This window comes from Capricornis sumatraensis, chromosome 9, assembly GCF_032405125.1.
Source record: "Capricornis sumatraensis isolate serow.1 chromosome 9, serow.2, whole genome shotgun sequence".
In the NCBI taxonomy this organism is placed as follows: Eukaryota; Metazoa; Chordata; class Mammalia; order Artiodactyla; family Bovidae; genus Capricornis; species Capricornis sumatraensis.
The window spans coordinates 62567097-62587069 of NC_091077.1; the positions used below are offsets into that span (position 1 = coordinate 62567097).

Sequence of the window (19973 nt, forward strand, 5' to 3'; positions counted from 1 at the left end):
CCCCAAGAGGCACCAATGTCTCCATCCTTGGGCGTTCCCAGTGGGCCAGCCAGCATCAACCAGGTCTCCTGGGAAGCTGTGAAAATGGAAAAACTCAAGTTTGTACTCCCAGAGTCCACAGAAACGGTCTTCAACAGCTCCATGGATGGTCAAAGCCGATGAAGAGCGCCATCTTGTGGCCAAGACACCTAGATACCTTGAAGGCTGGGAGAGGCCCTGTGCCCCTAAGGGACCACAGAGGCAGAAATGGATGAGACTTGTTTTAATACTCTCATAATAGGGCCAGAATTACACCAGCACACAGTTTAGAGCTGGCAGAGTTTTACTTAAGGCCCCTGAGGTGCAGATATTGTGCACTGCACAGACGAGGAAACTGCTTCTGGGAGAGATGAGGTGACTGGTCCGAGGTCACAGGTGGCCGAAGGCAGAGCCAGGTCTCATCCCAGGTCACTGATCAAAGCAGTGATGTGGTTCCCAAGACTTTTCAGTAGGAATGCCAGGTCAAAACTGCTCCCACAAGATGCCTTTTTTTTCTTTCTCTTACAATCATGCAGTGAAGTTTCCAGGATCTAAATGCTGTGCGATGACCTCATCTCGCCCCAATGGCTCATGGGAGATGTGCTTATGTATTCTTGAGTTTCAAACATTTGTTTTAATTTCTAACATGGCATAACCCACATAACCATAAACTCTTTGAGACACTCAGAAATGTTCAAGCATGTAAAAGGGTCCTGAGATCAAATAGTTTGAGAGCTGCCGCTTTAAAGTATTTTTAAAAAGTAAATAAAGCTATACAAATGAAAACATCCCCTTTGTTTTGATATAACTGAATCAACTCCGTGAGCCATTAACTTTTAGGTTGACTGGGATTCTAGTTGCCATCTCTATAGATATTTGATTAATTCAATACACACCAAAAAAATGTACGTGAATAGAGAATGTTTACTGAGTGATTTCTAACTGGCAAGCACTCTCTGATTTACATGAGTCATTTAATCCCCACAACCACCATTTGCAAGAGATGCTGTTACATTTTATGCCTGTGGACATCAAGAGATTACTGGGAGATGTGGAGCTTAGACTCTGTCCCAGACAGTCTCTCTCTTCCCATTATTATGATACACAAGCACATCTTCCCATTATTATTCCCACTACCATACAATTTTACGTCCCTTAAATGCATTCACTTGACAGACAAAAGTTTTTCAACATATGGAGTCTAAGAAAGTAGTGAAAAGAAACAGGATCACCAATCTAACCCAACACCTTCACTTACAGGTGAGGAAAAGTGAGGCCCAGAGAGGGTAAGTGATCTGCAAAAGCTCACACAGCCAAGATTCAGGATCCATTGGACCTGGGAGCTGTCAGAACGCCAACCCAAGGAAGCACTGTAGTTATTTCCTTCACAGCAACATGTGAGCGGCACAGCACAGCACGTAAGCAAGTGACAAGACCAGGCGAGAGACAGTATCGCCAGCAAAATCGGCTTTTTATTGCAGGGAAGCTACAGAGGAGCAGGGCAAGTGAGGGTCTCCGCAGGAACTACCATTGCTGAGCGGGATTGCCAGGTCCTAGGTCTGTCTGGAAGGCAGGAGAGGATCAGCGTCCTGGAAGAAATGAGAAGTGAGGTGGAACACTGGTGCCATCTGCTGTGCACATGGAGACACTACAGAAGCAGTAAAGATTCACTAAGAGGCAGGAAACCCAGGTGCTGAGTAGGACTAGAACCCCATGTCCAGGCCTGCACGCCACTCCTACAAGAATGCCTTGACCTTGCTAAGCCGATCACGGCTGAAGCCCTCTTCCAGGCTCTCCCAGGGCTGCTGGAGCTCTTCCTCTGTCTTGTTTCAACTTATACTGGGATGGCAACAGAAAAAAGCCATGAGCAAACAAATCTGCTAAGAGCCAGATGATCAAGGAGACCTCATAACCAATAAACATTCATTGTCTGGTTCCTGAACCTGGCTTCGAATCAGTCACTGGCGAGCCTCTTAAAACAGATTCAGGGACAGATGCTGCCTGGCGTGTGGGAGTAAAACTGGCTTGATCAGTGATCCTCACCCAGTACTGTGGTGTGAACCTCCAGGGGCCCCTTCATACTACACATCGTTACTGACAGGTGTGCAGACCAAACTCTACGATGCCTGAATTTGCTGTGAATGCAGGGGTGGTGAGAGTGGGCCACGGATGAAATGATGGCAATGACTCGATAACTGATCTGGGAGGTGGGCATGTGGAGATTCATTTTACGGCTCTATTTGCATAGTTTTGACAGTTCCTATAATTAAAAAAAAAAAAAAGCTAAAATAGATAAATTAGTGAAAACTACTATGAGAACTATCTAGTCATTGAAAGGAATGAAGTACTGATACATGCTAAGCTTGAGTGAATCCTGAAAACATTATGCTGAGTGAAAGAAGCCAGACACAAAAAGTCATGTAATGTTTCCTTTTATAGGAAACATCCAGAATAGGTGAGTCCAGAAGGGCAGAAAGCAGATCTGTGGTTGCCAGGGGATGGAGAGAGGAGGTAGAGGGGAATGAGTGTGAGCTTAAATGGGTACAGGGAGTCTTCCCAGTGGGATGAAAGTTTTGAAATTAGAGTGGCGGTACAACACTCTGAATACACTGTAAAGGCCCATGAGTGGCACATATGACAATGGTCAGCTGAACGTTATGAGAATTTAATCTCAATTTAAAAAGAAGAGCCTACTATGAGAAAAAACACACATTAAGCTATACATGGTTTACAACTGGCAGGTATTTTTATTTATTCATTTGGCTGTGTTGGGCTGTCTTGGTTGCAGCATGAGGGATCTAGTTCCCTGACCAGGGACTGAACTCAGACCCCCTGCATTGGGCGTGCAGACTGTTAGCCACTGAACCACTGGACCACCAGGGAAGTCTGGGTATTAATTTTTTAGTTAAAATTTACATGCTCAAGTCAGGAGTTTCCAATTCAGTGTGTCTACACGGGGGCTCCCCCATGTGTGGAGCCACTGAGTAACTTTTCCCTTCCTCCATCCATCCTTGTCATAGAGACTTTTATAAACACAACCTCATACCCAATATAAAATAGGGCTACTTAGGTTAGATGGAGGGGCCCAGGGGCCCACCCTCCCTCCCAAAACTGCAGGGACACAGGAACCCCCATGATGAACACTGGTATGGTGGAAACATTGCTCTCCCTTTAAAGAGCATCCTTCATATTCAGAGGGACGTCATAGCAACCCCCACAAGGCAGGAAAGCAAGGTAGAGGTTACAGCCCCATTTTACAGGAGGGAAGACTAGGTCTCAGGAATAAAAGAAAAATGTCCAAAGTCAGAGTGTGAACTGAGGGCAGAGCTAAAACTAGACTCCTGGAATACCGATTATTCACCCTGGGCTCATTCCTGAACATGGCTGTATCTGTGGGCAGAAAGGGGAAGGGGAGACAGGCACACCTGGCATCTTGTGATCTGCGTGTGATGTCACCAGACACACAGGACATCACCACAGTGCAGATTCTAACACCCACCCTTAGGAAGGAGACTGCGGCTGAAGGTCACTGCCCTGGCCCACCAGGCGGTTGGACACCTGACTTGCAGCCTGCTCCTGGCACTCATCTGCGTGAAGCTTTGGTCAAGTCACTTCCCTTCTCCAGGCCTCATGTTTCCTGATTACAGTGAGAGCCCTGGCCGACATTAGGGATGTCGTGATTGTTGTCATCCACGCGTTAGAGATACTCAGGGCCGGTGACCCCTAGGAGGGCTGTGCTCTGAAGGGTTCTGAGGCTGTGACTGGGCACAGAGGGAAGGAACGCTGCACGGATGACTGAAGTCTGCCCTGGCTCCACAGTGAAGGGTGCTGGCACAGTGCCACCGGCCTTTCTGGATTGTGTAAAATCAAAGGGAACAGCCAGCTTAAACACGCTGCTGCGGTTTTTGTTTTCACCTTGACAGCTTTATTGGGGGTACACTGTCATGTTATACACACATTTTAGTGTACAATGTGATGACCTGTAACTTATCAGATGAATACACCCACATGGAGAAGGAAATGGCAACCCACTCCAGTATTCTTGCCTGGAGAATCCCACGGACAAAGGAGCCTGGTGGGCTACAGTCCATGGGGTCGCAAAGAGTCGGACATGACTAAGCGACTAACACACACACACCCACATACCCTCACCAGACTAGTTTTCATTTTTCTAGAATTTCCATAAATGAAAGCATACAGTATGTTTCCTTTCCTTGGCTTCTTTCACTCCTTTTATATGTGAGATTCACTGGAGTTGTTGCGTGGACAACAGTATTCAATTATATGGCTATACCACAGTTTGTTTACTCCCCTAGTGATGGACACTGGGTTGTTTCCAGCTCTGGGCTATTACAAGTCAAGCCACTACCAGTATTTACAAGTCTTTGTATGGACAGTGCTTCCCATTTCTCTTGTGTAAATACTAGGCAAGGAATGGCTGGGTCATATGGTAGGCTTTAAGAAGCTACCAAACTGATTACACTGTTTTTGCACCAGTCTGGGCAAAGGGCATGTTTGGGAAGCTGACAACAGTTCCAAGTGGGGTTGGAAGCCAAGGTGAATTCACTTACTTGGTCAGTGAACAAAGCTTAGGGAGTACATGAAGTATAACACCTCTGAAGGGACCATTATATGACCAAAGTAAAAGACACACTGCCCAGGCCCAGATGCTTACACTTAAACCCTGTTGATCGCAAACTATGGCCCAAAGTCACAGCGGGGTCCCCGGGATACATCAAGCAGCGCTCGGTCTGCTCGTGGGAGACTGGAAGGAGTCCCTGAGCTTGTGGTTTGCATTGGGTAATGACATATTTGGTGGCCATGTCGGGGCCTCACCCACCTGCCCATGCTGGTCCATCCTGCAGGCTGCTGGATGGGGCCTCTCTACTTGGGGCCCAGGTAGGAGACAGCCTTTCCTGTTTTCCCCAGGGTCTCCAGCAAAGTGTCCACGCTGTGCTCAGAGCTGATGCAGACCTTTTTGTTGGGCAGGTCAATGTCAAACTGAACTCCTGCAGGAAGTAGGGTGGGGAGGACAGACATGTACCCAGTCAGGCTTTTAAACTGTTCACCCCACTCTTTCCCTCTCCTCTAGACCAGGGATTGGCAAACTTCTGTAAAGGGCCAGAGAGCCCGTGGTTTAGGAACTGTGAGCTGCACAGACTCTGCCCCATCGTCTTCTGTAGATTGTTTGGTGGTGTTGTGGCTTCCCTGCTGGCTCAGCTGGCAGGGAATCTACCTGCAATGTGGAAGACCTGGGTCTGATTCCTGGGTTGGGAAGATCCTCTGGAGAAGGGAAAGGCTACCCATATTCTGGCCTGGAGAATTCCATGAATTGTATAGTCCATGGGCTCACAGAGTTGGACATGACTGAGCGACTTTCGCTTTTGTGTCTGACTCTTTTGCGAATGCATGTATTGCAGCCTGCCAGGCTCCTCTGCCCATGGGATTTCCCAGGCAAGAATCTAGAGTGGGTTGCCATTTCCTTCTCCAGGGGATCTTTCCGACCCAGGGATCAAACCCATTTCTCTTGTGGTTCCTGAATTGGTAGGCAGATCTTTACCACTTGAGCCACCTGGGGAGCCCCATATTGTTTCATAAGCCTGAAAAAGTGTAAAAACCATTCTCAGCTATGCAATAACAGACTGTGGGCCCAAGGGCTATAATTTGTCCATCTCTCCTCTAAATAAGGGCTGTAAAAATTTTTTTTTTCTTAATTGCAAAAGTAATACAGACATACCTTTTTTTTTTTTTTTTGGCCACATTCTGTAGTTTGTGGGATCTTAGTTCCCTGACCAGGGATCGAATCTGTGCCCCTGCAGTGGAAGCATGAAGTCTTAACCACTGGACTGCCTGGGAAGTCCCCAGACACACCATTACAAAAAAAAAAGACAAGCATTTTTGAATATAATTTGAAATTGTAAGGGCCCCTACTATTTCCTGCCTCTAAGAATCATTGAACAACAGGGACCCATCCAGTGTTTCTCCTAATGGACAAATGAAAAGTCATTTTCCAAAGTGGCATCATACTCTGTAAACAAGTTACTTATATGTCACTTTTCAGTGTCCAGGACACCTTGCCATATAGAGACATACTTCATTCTTTTTGACAGCCACACCATATCCCACAGTGTTACTGTATCACAGGGCTTCCCAGGTGGCCCAGTGGTAAAGAATCTGCCTGTCACTGCCGGAGATACAAGAGACTCAGGTTTGATCCCTGAATCAGGAAGGTCCCCTGGAGGAGAGAATGGCAACCCTCTCTGGTATTCTTCCCTTGAGAATCTTATGGACTGAGGAACCTGTAGGGCTACGGGCCATGGGATCACAAAGAGTTGGACACAACTGAGCAACTGTGCACACACACACCATCCATCTACTCAGTCCCCCTCTAAAAGACACTGAGGTTGCTTCCAATTTCTCACTATGATCAAAACAATGTAGACATACTTGAACATACCTTATAAAACTTGTGAAAATATTTCTATAACATGAATTCATAAAATGGAAAGTGTGGGGCAAAATATTGGTGTACTTTAAATGCTCACAGATTTTGCAGAACTGCCCTCCTAAAGAGCTGTGTCCATGTAAGGACCCTTGCTGGCATATGTGAGTAGGTACAAACGGGTCTTGTTGAAATAACAAAGGTAGAGTCCCAGGCTTGGCTTCACCACTGATCGGCTGGGTCCTGCCCATCACAGGCCCCAGTCTCCCCATTGGAACATGAAGGAGTTGGGGCCCTTGTGGGCACTCCAGGTCAAGTATGCCACTGCTCTGTGATTCCTCACGCCCAGCACTGCTCATCTGTGGCCTGACTGACTCAGAAAACCCTTCTGACTCTTAAGTGGCCACCCAAGTGGGAATAGTAGTGAAAGGTGGGAGATACCTGCCCAAGCTCAGAGGCAGGTCCTCACGCGCCAGTGAAGGGGCCTCAAAAAGCACGTGGCACAGGATTCAGTCCTAACCTCTAACTCTGGGCCTACTGGACACCAGGGGCTGAGGGCAGTGCATCCTGGCTACACTCTGGGTTTTGTCTTTTGCTTCAAAAGGGCCTCCCTCCTCTTTAGAGGAAATATTCTGGTGGCATCATAGAGCTGGAAAACACTCTGGGATCATCCGACCCAGTGGATTTCAAAGCTGTGTTTCTGGCAGCCCAGGTCCCCAGGCAGGTGTTCTGGAGCTGGCAAGAGTAAAAGCAGGCCGGCCCTCACTTCATCCAGACCTGCTGCTTGTATACAGGGGCTTCCGAGCAGGGTTTCACTCTTTTAAAAAAGAAAAAAAATTATTTATTTTTGGCTGCGCTGGAACTCCGTTGCTGTGCACACTTTCCTCCAGCTGTGGTTGAGTGTGGGCCACTCTCCAGTCGTGGCGCCCAGGCTTCTCATTGCAGTGGCTTCTCTTGTTGCAGAGCACAGACTGTAGGGCACATGGGCCTCGGGAGTTGCGGCACGTGGGCTCAGGAGTTGCAGTTTCTGGGTTTTAGAACACAGGCTCAGCAGTGCACGAGCTTAGCTGCTCAGTGGCACGTAGGACCTTCCCAGCCCAGCCCAGGGATTGAACCCATGTCTCCTGCACTGGCAGGCATAGTCTTTACCCCTGAGCCACCAGGGAAGCTGTGGAGTTTCACCTTAAAGCATCCAGAGCAAAGCTAAGAGACTGACATTGCCATACCACAGCTGGGGAAAGCCAGGCCCCAGAAGAGGAGGCCATGGTCCCACAGGAAGTTAGTGGTCAAGTTCTTTCCATTGTTTCAGATTTTTTCAAGTTCAGGTTCCAGTTTACAGTCTAGAAATTGCAGAAATTAGCCATGGACTCACTATGAGACTCTGGGCAAGTCACTTCCCGCTCTGGAGCCTGGTGTCAACATCCCCATTCCACAGATGGAAAGTATAGCTAAGAGGACTGTTTTAAGTGCTAACAAGATGACAACCACATGAGAGCCCTTGGAAAACTGGGTGTTATTGTTGTGGGAGGTCTGATTCAATGGACATGAACTTGGGCAGGCTCCCCGAGATGGTGAGTGACAGGAAGGCCTGGTGTGCTACAGTCCATTGGGTTGAGAAGAGTCAGACATGACTTGATGACTGGACAGCAATAGTGGGAGTTGGGAGGAAAGTTTAAAAAGGAGGAGCCATATGAATACCTGTGACCAATTTATGTTGATGTATGGCAGAAACCAACAAAATATTATAAAGCAATTATCCTTCAATTAAAAATAAATTAAAAAAGAAAGAAAATTGGGTGTTTTATTATCCAGGGTTTTAGAAATGAAAATCTTAAAAGACAGATTGCCCCCAGGACTCTGATCACAACTCTGTCGTTATCTCATGGAACCCCAGACCAGACCCTAGCCCACTCTGGGCCTCAGTTTCCGCAGATGAGAACTGAGGGGACTGGAGAATGGTTTTCTAAATAGACCCAAAAGAGGTGCTTTAGCAGTTCTGTCTGGAAAATCCCATGGACGGAGGAACCTGGTAGGCTGCAGTCCATGGGGTCACTGAGGGTCGGACACGACTGAGCGACTTCCCTTTCACTTTTCACTTTCATGCATTGGAGAAGGAAATGGCAACCCACTCGTGTTCTTGCCTGGAGAATCCCAGGGACGGGGGAGCCTGATGGGCTGCCGTCTATGGGGTCGCACAGAGTCGGACACGACTGAAGCGACTTAGCAGCAACAGCAGCAGAAGTTCTGCCAGCATGACTGATTGAAAGTTTGTTTCTTAGAATGTTACAATTTTTAAAATCTTAATAGAGAATGACACTCCAATGTATCACATAACAAAAATTACCACAGTGGAGATGAATGTAACATAGTAACTAGTCCTGCAAGGGCTCCTCCAGGCCAGATTTACTGGCTATCATTTACTGGCTGTGTGATACCAACAGATCATTCAACCTCTTTGAACTTCAGTTCCCTCCTGCTGGCAACAGAGATGGTCAAAGAAACTACCTGAAGTGGTTGTGGTGAGGATTAAATGACATGATCCACAGAGGCCATGAGGCAGAGTACTGGGCACATGCTAAGTAACTCAGTACGTTTTGGTTTCACTGTTATTATCAGCTTAAACTCAAGATTCTCCTGCTCCATGCCTGCTTTCATTTTATATAAGTGTACCAGTCTCCCCACCCCACCCCCAACCCAGGGCCACTCACTCACCTCCTAGCTTGTTGAGGACTCGAGTGACTGCATTAGAGCAGCCTTCACAGGTCATATCCACGGAGAACTCGTGCTTCTGAAACAGACAAAGGGGACCATGAGCCAGGTCCTGCAGAGGGACCCCCACACCCACTAGCATGCAGGCCCACTCAGGGCCCCAAGACAGAGGGGAGAGAGAAAGGCAAGATCGGGCTGTCATCAGACTCATCAGGAGCCTGAGTCTCACTCTACTAAATTGTACAGTGGAGTAACTCAGGGTCTCTGTATCTCAGAGGTGGTTGTGTTAAAGGACAGAATCCCTAGAAAAATTTTAGCAGTATCTGGCACACAAGTATCGAATCACCTGGGAAGGAAGTTTAAAATGCTGGTTTCTAGTCTCACCTTCAACATCCTGATTTTTCAGTTATGCGGTTGTCTCAGGATCACTAGTAACTCTGGTCGGGGGCGAGGGGCATGCTCTGAGCAGTGCTGATCTGGGGGTTGTAATTATGCATGAGAATATCACTCTCTGCGTTAGAATCACCTGGGAGCTTATTAAAAACTAGAGGTTCTGGTCAGCAATCCAGAGGGCTGAGGTGTCTATTATCGCCAATAAGCTTCCATGGTGATTCTGAAGTACAGAGACCACTGTCACATTCCAAGTGCCTCAGAGGCAGCACCTAAGCCCTAGAAAGGGAGAGAATCTGCCTGGGTTCCCAGTGAGCTAAAGCTGGGCCAGTAAAAGAACTCAGGTTTCTGGACTCTCCATGTGGGCTCAGTCATGGCTACAGTCACCATCTGCAGTGATTTTGAAGCCCCCCAAAATAAAGTCTGTCACTGTTTCCCCATCTATTTGGCATGAAGTGATGGCACCAGATGCCATGATCTTAGTTTTCTGAATGTTGAGTTTTAAGACAACTTTTTCACTCTCTTCTTTTGCTTTCATCAAGAGGTTCTTTAGTTCCTCTTTGCTTTCTGCCATAAGAGTGGTGTCATCTGCATATCTGAGGTGATTGATATTTCTCCCGGCAATCAGGATTCCAGCTTGTGCTTCTTCCAGTCCAGCGTTTCTCATGATGTACTTTTCATATAAGTTAAATAAGCAGGGTGACAGTAAACAGCCTTGATGTACTCCTTTCTCTATTTGGAACCAGTCTGTGGTTCCATGTCCAGTTCTAACTGTTGCTTCCTGACCAGCATACAGATTTCTCAGGAGACAGGTCAGGTGGTGTGGTATACTCATCTCTTTAAGAATTTTTCAGTTTGTGGTGATCCACACAGTCAAAGGCTTTGGCATAGTCAATAAAGCAGAAGTAGATGTTTTTTCTGGAACCCTCTTGCTTTTTTGATGATCCAATGGATGTTGGCAATTTGTTCTCTGGTTCCTTTGCCTTTTCTAAATCCAGCTTGAACATCTGGAAGTTCACGGTTCACGTACTATTGAAGCCTGGGTTGGAGAATTTTGAGCATTACTTTACTAGCGTGTGAGATGAGTGCAGTTGTGCAGTAGTTTGAGCATTCTTTGGAACTGCCTTTCTTCAGGATTGGAATGAAAACTGACCCTTCCCAGTCCTGTGGCCACTGCTAAGTTCTCCAAATTTGTTGGCATATTAAGTGCAGCACTTTCACAGTATCATCTTTTACAATTTGAAATAGCCCAACTGGAATTCCATCACCTCCACTAGCTTTGTTTGTAATGATGCTTCCTAAGACCCACTTGACTTTGCATTCCAGGATGTCTGGCTCTAGATGAGTGATCATATCATCGTGATTATCTGGGTCATGAAGATCTTTTTTGTATAGTTCTTCTGTGTATTCTTGCCACCTCTTCTTAATATCTTCTGCTTCTGTTAAGTCCATACCATTTCTCTCCTTTATTATGCCCATCTTTGCATGAAATGTTCTCTGGGTATCTCTAATTTTCTTGAAGAGATCTCGTCTTTCCCATTCTATTGTTTTTCTCTATTTCTTTACACTGAGCACTGAAGAAGGCTTTCTTATCTCTCTTTGCTATTCTTTGCAACTCTGCATTCAAATGGGTATATGTTTCCTTTTCTCCTTTGCCTTTTGCTTCTCTTCTATGATCTCTGCCTCTTGGTATTTATGCCCTTGAGTAGTCTCATCCCACAATGTCTCAGGGTTAGCCTGTATGTCTTGTAGAACATGGCTGAAGTGATGTTAGGGGACCTTGGAGGCTAACTCATAAAAGACATGTGTTGTCTGCCTTACTCTCTCTAGGATCATTCACTCCAGAAGAAACTGGCTGTCATGTCCTAAGGACTCTCAAACAAACCTAGCGAGAGGTGCACACAGTGAGAAACTGAGCCCTTCAGCCAACAGCCATGTGAGGGAGCCCTCTTGGAAGCTGATCCTCCTTCAGAAGGCCACAGCCCTGGACAATACGGTTACTGCACCTCCAAAGAGACCTTAAGCCAGAAACACCAGTAAACTGCTTCCAGAGTCCTGACTCTCACAAACTGTAAGTTAATGAATATTTGTTGCCTTAAACCACTAAGTTTGGGGGGTAATTAATCAGGAGTGATAGATAACTAGTATGTTAGGTAAAGAGACTGAAGCCTAGTAGTAGGTTCCACTGGGGTAGAAAGTTAGCTATCAGAGACTTTCTTGGTAGCCCAGTGGCTAAGACTCTGCAGGTTCACTGCCAAGGGCTGGGGTTCAATCCCCAGTTGGGGAACTAAACTCTGTGGTGTGGCCAGAAAAAAAAACAAAAGTTAGCTATTCTGATTATTATTGTTACTACTTTATTCCACTTCCCTCTTTTCTATCCCTTAAAAAGAAGAAAAAACAAAAAAATATGGCTACATTTTTCATGGAGTATTTCAAATCTGTTACCTTAATAGGAATTCTGGGCATAGCACTGTATCTTACTGGAAGACCTCAGGAAAAATTCTTGCCCTTAACGGCCCCAGTTCCCTTATCTAAACCATTAACCAATTAAGTTTTCTCAGCCTCAGTGCACATAAGAATCACTTCGGGCCTTGGGGATCAGGCAGGTCTGCAGGCTGCCTCAGTGGGCACTGTGGCTCTGGGTGGGCCCTGGGACCCTCCATTTTTAACCCACTGAGGAGAGACAGACAGAATGTGGTCCACTGGAGAAGGGAATGGCAAACCACTTCAGTATTCTTGCCTTGAGAACCCCATGAACAGTATGAAAAGGCAAAATGATAGGATACTGAAAGAGGAACTCCCCAGGTCAGTAGGTGCCCAATATGCTACTGGAGAGCAGTGGAGAAATAACTCCAGACAGAATGAAGGGATGGAGCCAAAGCAAAACCAATACCCAGCGGTGGATGTGACTGGTGATAGAAGCAAGATCCGATGCTGTAAAGAGCAATATTGCATAGGAACCTGGAATGTCAGGTCCATGAATCAAGGCAAATTGGAAGTGGTCTAACAAGAGATGGCAAGGGTGAACGTCGACATTCTAGGAATCAGCGAACTAAAATGGACTGGAATGGGTGAATTTAACTCAGATGACCATTATATCTACTACTGTGCGCAGGAATCCCTCAGAAGAAATGGAGTAGCCATCATGGTCAACAAAAGAGTTCAAAATGCAGTACTTGGATGCAATCTCAAAAACGACAGAATGATCTCTGTTCGTCTCCAAAGCAAACCATTCAATATCACAGTTATCCAAATCTATGCCCCAACCAGTAACGCTGAAGAAGCTGAACGGTTCTATGAAGACCTACAAGACCTTTTAGAACTAACACCCAAAACAGATGTCCTTTTCATTATAGGGGACTGGAATGCAAAAGTAGGAAGTCAAGAAACACCTGGAGTAATAGGGAAATTTGGCCTTGGGATGTGTAATGAAGCAGGGCAAAGACTAATAGAGTTTTGCCAAGAATATGCACTGGTCATAGCAAACACCCTCTTCCAACAACACAAGAGAAGACTCTACACATGGACATCACCAGATGGTCAACACCGAAATGAGATTGATTATATTCTTTGCAGCCAAAGATGGGGAAGCTCTATACAGTCAACAAAAACAAGACCAGGAGCTGACTGTGGCTCAGATCATGAACTCCTTATTGCCAAATTCAGACTCAAATTGAAGAAAGTAGGGAAAACCGCTAGACCATTCAGGTATGACCTAAATCAAATCCCTTATGATTATACAGTGGAAGTGAGAAATAGATTTAAGGGCCTAGATCTGATAGAGTGCCTGATGAACTATGGAATGAGGTTCGTGACATTGTACAGGAGACAGGGATCAAGATCATCCCCATGAAAAAGAAATGCAAAAAAGCAAAATGGCTGTCTGGGGAGGCCTTACAAATAGCTGTGAAAAGAAGAAAAGTGAAAAGCAAAGGAGAAAAGGAAAGCTATAAGCATCTGAATGCAGAGTTCCAGAGAATAGCAAGAATAGATAAGAAACCCTTCTTCAGCGATCAATGCAAAGAAATAGAGGAAAACAACAGAATGGGAAAGACCAGAGATCTCTTCAAGAAAATTAGAGATACCAAGGGAACATTTCATGCAAAGATGGGCTCGATAAAGGACAGAAATGGTATGGACCTAACAGAAATAGAAGATATTAAGAAGAGGTGGCAAGAATACACGGAAGAACCGTACAAAAAAGATCTTCATGACCCAGATAATCATGATGGTGTGATCACTCATCTAGAGCCAGACATCCTGGAATGTGAAGTCAAGTGGGCTTTGGAAAGCATCTCTACAAACAAAGCTAGTGGAGGTGATAGAATTTGAGTTGAGCTATTTCAAACTCTGAAAGATGATGCTGTGAAAGTGCTGCACTCAATATGCCAGCAAATTTGGAAAACTCAGCAGTGGCCACAGGACTGGAAAAGGTCAGTTTTCATTCCAATCTCAAAGAAAGGCAATCCCAAAGAATGCTCAAACTACCACACAATTGCACTCATCTCACACGCTAGTAAAGTAATGCTCAAAATTCTCCAAGCCAGGCTTCAGCAATACGTGAACCATGAACTTCCTGATGTTCAAGCTGGTTTTAGAAAAGGCAGAGGAACCAGAGATCAAATTGCCAACATCCGCTGGATCATGGAAAAGGCAAGAGAGTTCCAGAAAACATCTATTTTTGCTTTGTTGACTATGCCAAAGCCTTTGACTGTGTGGATCACAATAAACTGTGGAAAATTCTGAGAGAGATGGGAATACCAGACCACCTGACCTGCCTCTTGAGAAACCTATATGCAGGTCAGGAAGCAGCAGTTAGAACTGGACATGGAACAACAGACTGGTTCCAAATAGAGAAAGGAGTACGTCAAGGCTGTATATTGTCACCCTGCTTATTTAACTTCTATGCAGAGTACATCATGAGAAATGCTGGACTGGAAGAAATACAAGCTGGAATCAAGATTGCCAGGAGAAATATCAATAACCTCAGATATGCAGATGACACCACCCTTATGGCAGAAAGTGAAGAGGAACTAAAAAGCCTCTTGATGAAAGTGAAAGAGGAGAGTGAAAAAGTTGGCCTAAAGCTCAACATTCAGAAAACGAAGATCATGGCATCCAGTCCCATCACTTAATGGGAAATAGATGGGGAAACAGTGGAAACAGTGTCAGACTTTATTTTTTGGGCTCCAAAATCACTGCAGATGGTGATTGCAGCCATGAAATTAAAAGATGCTTACTTCTTGGAAGAAAAGTTATGACCAACCTAGATAGTATATTCAAAAGCGGAGACATTACTTTGCCGACTAAGGTCCGTCTAGTCAAGGCTATGGTTTTTCCTGTGGTCATGTATGGATGTGAGAGTTGGACTGTGAAGGCTGAGCGCTGAAGAATTGATGCTTTTGAACTGTGGTGTTGGAGAAGACTCTTGAAAGTCCCTTGGACTGCAAGGAGAGCCAACCAGTCCATTCTGAAGAAGATCAGTCCTGGGTGTTCTTTGGAAGGAATGATGCTAAAGCTGAAACTCCAGTACTTTGGCCACCTCATGAGAAGAGTTGACTCATTGGAAAAGACTCTGATGCTGGGAGGGATTGGGGGCAGGAGTAGAAGGGGACAACAGAGGATGAGATAGCTAGATGGCATAACTGACTTGATGGACGTTGAGTCTGAGTGAACTCCGGGAGTTGGTGATGGACAGGGAGGCCTGGCATGCTGTGATTTATGGGGTTGCAAAGAGTCGGACATGACTGAGCGACTGAACTGAACTGAGGAGAGACAGAAGGGTAAGGCCACACACCTGAGAAAAACTGGTCTAAATGGCTTCTCAGGCTCTCTCCAAGTCTCAAACCATCTTGGGTCTGGATTATCATCATGCTGTACAAGGGAAACTGAGGCCAAGAGTGAAGTACTTCGGTTTTTCAGTGCTGAGTTATATAATCATCATTTGCACCATCATTACACAATCAGCAAGCCACTATTTTACTGAGGCCAAATCTGCAAAACTTGCCTTAAAGAAATAGTCTTCCTTTTCTTCTAGTTAAACACATTTGTTTCTTTCAGCTAATTCTGTGACCATTCAGCAACAACCACAACAAATTCTGGAAATAAGGATTTCTAGTGAGGACTCCAAAATCTTGCCTTTAACAGGTGGCTTTCAGTATCAGCATCATCTGGGAACACGCCAGAAATGCAGACTCTCAGGTCCTACCCTCAGGCCTCCTGAATCAGAATCCTCGGTTTTTAACAAGACACCCAGCTCATTCCTGCCCACATAATAGTTTAAGATGCTGCTCCAGCACACAAACTGGCAAACTACAGCCTGCCTGCAACCTGGCTTTGTAAAGTTTTACTGAAACACAGCTAAGCTCATTCATTTACTTTCACACTAGAATGGCCGAGTTGAGGACTTGTAACAGACCATATAGTTCATGAACACTTAGGTATTTACTGTCTGGCCCTTTAAGAAAAAGTTTGCTGACTCCTGCTCTAGAGTACGGAGAAGGCAATGGCACCCCACTCCAGTGCTCTTGCCTGGAAAATCCCATGGATGGAGGAGCCTGGAAGGCTGCAGCCCATGGGGTCACTGAGGGTCGGACACGACTGAGCAACTTCACTTTCACTTTTCACTTTCCTGCATTGGAGAAGGAAATGGCACCCCACTCCAGTGCTCTTGCCTGGAGAATCCCAGCGACGGGGGAGCCTGGTGGGCTGCTGTCTATGGGGTCGCACACAGTCGGAGACGACTGAAGCGACTTGGCGGCAGCAGCAGCAGCAGCAGCTCTAGAGTAACTGGTAATCAAGATTAGTCGGTGGGGGTGGGGTGGGGGTGGGGGCTTCCCTGGTAGTCCAGTGGTTAAGACTTAGCCTTCTAATGAAGAGGTTGCAGATTCGATCCCTGGGTGGGGAGCTAAGATCCCACATACCTTACAGCCAAAAAACCAAAACATAAAGCAGAAGCAATATTGTAACAAATTCAATAAAGATTTTTAAAATGGTCCACGACAACAACAACAACAACAGCAACAACAGCAACAACAACAACAAAAGATTGGTCAATAGCTTGCATCTGTATACCAATCCAAAGCTTTAATGGGTTTGCAAGACCAACATAAAACCTAAATCTGTTGAGTACCCACTACATGACATGCTGTTTATATAGTATCTAAGTCAGTCCCCACCCAGCTTGGAAAGGGAGCTAGTCACCCTACTATACTTAGGAGAAAACTGAGGTTCCAGGGGTTAACTAAGCTACCCAGTCACGTGGTGGGTATATATGGAGGTTGGGACGTGAATCCAGGTTTTCCTGGCTCCAGGGACACCTTGCTGGTTCTGGACCAGCAAATGGGGCTGCAGAAACCCTGAGATGGGGACACCTTGGGAAGAAGCACAAGGTTTTTGCTGCCCGAGGACCTAAAGTCAATAGATCTCTAGAGCTTTCTTTTGTTGGCTATGAAGGACAGGTCTCTTTCCATCCTGCACAGTACAGAGGTCAGAAGCCAGCAGACAGGCAATCGTTATTCAGGGCTCTCTTCCAGTACCTCTGAGTTGCAAAAGTAAATATGGGGGTTGTGGAAAGACTCCTTAATGAGTAGAGTAATCCATTCTTTACAGAGAATCCCAGGACTGGCCCCACCACTGAACGCTTGACTTTGCAGAGTCAGCCCCTCAGCGCCTCTGCTCTGCCACCTATAAAACAGTTTCTGTAAAGATGAAAAAGCCCAGTCATCTGTACAATCCTTTAATAGAATCTCAGAACTGGAAGGGCGGGAATGGAATGGAGTAATACTATCCAGATGCCTCCCAGAGGCGAAATGCTTTCTGAAATATCCAGAACATTCAGTCTTTGAACACCCTGATGATTGGGAATTTACTAAGAGTGCCTACTATGTGCCAGGCATTGTCCATGCACGTCTTTGTTTAATCATCACAACAACCCCACAAGATAGGCCTTAGTATTGTCACTTCTTGACAGCTGAGGTTAGGTCACTCACTCAGGGTGACAGAGAACAGCCACTGTGGTCCTTGTTAACACAGGGTTGAAACTTGGCTGCTGTAGTTCTACCCAATTTGTTCTAGGTCTACACAAGAGCTACCATTGCTTCAGGACTATGTCAGTGGCTGAGCTACGAATTTTACTGGCACTTTCCCTGTTACTACTAATGATAGTCCTGTGAGGTTGCAGTTTTTATCCCCATTGTATGTTGAGGAAATCAAGGGACAGAGAGGTAAAGCAGTGTGTCTAAAGTCACCAGCTGGCAAGGGTGGGGGTTGGGGCACAGCTTTTTCAAAGAAGTTTTGGAGATTCCAAGTGTTTGTGTGAGAAGCCTCTCAGGTGACTCATTGTTCCCTTTCCAGCTTTGGTGTGAGTCCCTTGATTAATACCCTTCTTCCTTCAGCTGTTCATCTCTTGATAATATTGCCAAGTGCCCTCTTCATTCTGATCATCCACTCTGGTCTTTCGTCAAAATCCCCAGAAGTATAAAAAATAAATAAATTCCCAGAAGTGAACCTAGAATAGAGCCACCCTCAAGCTGGCTTTTCCCTCATGCCACCCAGCCACCAAAACCTGGTAGCCTCCACTATCCCAGACCCAGAGTGATTAGTGCTGTTCTCTGACACTGTCACAGGCAGATTTGCTCAACCGGGAGGGCTGGTTCTGTCAGGTTCTTTGTTCATACTTTGGGTTGCCTGAGGATTTGTCTCAAGGTGCCTGGCAAGACCCAAGGGGAATGACACTTGAGATGTTTGTGACCTGGCCCGGAGGAGTCTCTAGCTCACCTGTCAGCTCCCCAAAGCTAGGCTGCTAAGACACAGGGCATCTGTGGGATACCTCTGGGTACCCACTTGGAGCAGAGCCATAAAACCAGGCAACCCTGGGGAAAAGTGTTAAGCACCACAAGACACCAGCCAGAAGCCTGATCAGATCAGGAACAGAACTTCCTCCCAAGCCAGCATGACTACTTTTATTGAGCAATCATCATGTGAGACCAGGAGAGACTTGGGCCCTGAAGATAAGGGGCTTAATCTGAGCGCACCCATTTCTCAACACCACCCTGAATAAATCAGTGGACCTTTTTTTTGTAATCTGAAAAAGGCCTTAAATTTTTACCTACAAAATGAGACCATGAGACTGAGTCAGTTGCAAAGGTGCCCTAAGACCTGCTCTGCCCATCCCAAACTCTGCCACTGAGCAACTGGTGACTTTGGGCAGGACCCCGAACCTCTCTGGAGCCCATGGGTTCAGGTTCATAAAGTGACCGGTAGGAAAGGGTGAAAGCACTCTTTCCATTCATTATGGCTCAACCTGAAACTCAAAAGTGGCCAGGGGAAGCGAAGAAAAACACAGATCTCTGAACACCTGTCCTATATGGGAGGCAAAAGCCACCGCAAACCCCTCTTTCAGGCCAGCTCTGCCGGAAGAGACATCCAGGTGGGACACGCAGAGACCAGCCATCCCCGTTCCTGATAGCCACCTGTGTGATCTCTGCGACTCCCTGCCCCTGTTGGGGTGGTCTCAGTTTCCCCGTCTATGCATGAAAGGTTTAGGCTTGTAATCGCATGAAGGTTAGGAGCTTCCATATGCTGAAGCCTGACTCCCAGATAAAATTCTTTTGGGGATCCGATTTTCTGGAGGGTCGCAGAAGCTGTGGGGAGCTAAGTGGGAGGGGCAAGAAGTGAGGCGACAGTTCCGGCCGCTGCCAGACCCCTTGAAGAGGGACGTCTGACCCAACGGCGGTGCAGCCGAGCAAGCCGGAGGCTGCGGGTCTGCGCGGGGCGGGGACGGCGCGACCACTTACCGGCATGATTGAGGAGGAGGTGGTGGCCGCGGCGGTGACTACGCCTCCACCGGCTCTGAGCGCTGACGCGGCCGCGCTTCCGGGTGTGCACGCCACAGGAGCCGCCCTCTGGTCCCGGCCCCGCCCCCTCCGGTCCTGGCCCCGCCCCCTCCGGCCTTGTGGGCGGGCAGCCACCTGGAGGCCGTTGGCCACTCCGCTGACTTCCGCCCAGGACGGGGTCCTTGGACGCCAGCCACGTCTGCGCTAGGCGGTGGGAGGGACAGCTCGGCTAGCTTGCCTTGCTGGTTGGTCATCTTTAGAACTCCTGCTCAGTGTCAGGCTGATATTAGGGGCTGGGAAGACTGGGTCCCCGGCTGTGAACAGGCCAGACACAGCCTCCACCCCACCCCCGTCCCTCCCTAGAGGGACAATCTCAGTTACTTATTTAGTATTTGCTGATTGCCAACCGTGGGGCGGCACTATGCTAGGCATCCAAGATGCAGTAATGGAAAAGACAGCCTAGCAGGGAGCCAGGGAAGCAAGAGGATGATGCAGGACAATACAAGTGTTAAAGGAGCTTGTGCCTTTGGAGCCATGAAAGGATCTCTCGCTCAGACGGGAGGGCATGGGGACGGTTC

At 46.8% G+C, this 19973-nt stretch overlaps 1 protein-coding gene across 1 annotated transcript; it reads right to left on the reverse strand.

Moving 5' to 3' along the window:
• Positions 1 to 1477: 1477 nt before the first annotated feature.
• Positions 1478 to 19449, reverse strand: ATOX1 (antioxidant 1 copper chaperone). The gene is made up of 4 exons (XM_068981381.1): positions 19357 to 19449; positions 9173 to 9248; positions 4859 to 5027; positions 1478 to 1607 (listed from the first exon to the last, which is right to left on the reverse strand). The coding sequence occupies exons 1-3, from the start codon at positions 19360 to 19362 to the stop codon at positions 4903 to 4905; spliced, it is 207 nt and encodes a 68-aa protein (XP_068837482.1). The 5' UTR covers positions 19363 to 19449; the 3' UTR covers positions 1478 to 1607; positions 4859 to 4902.
• Positions 19450 to 19973: the final 524 nt, after the last annotated feature.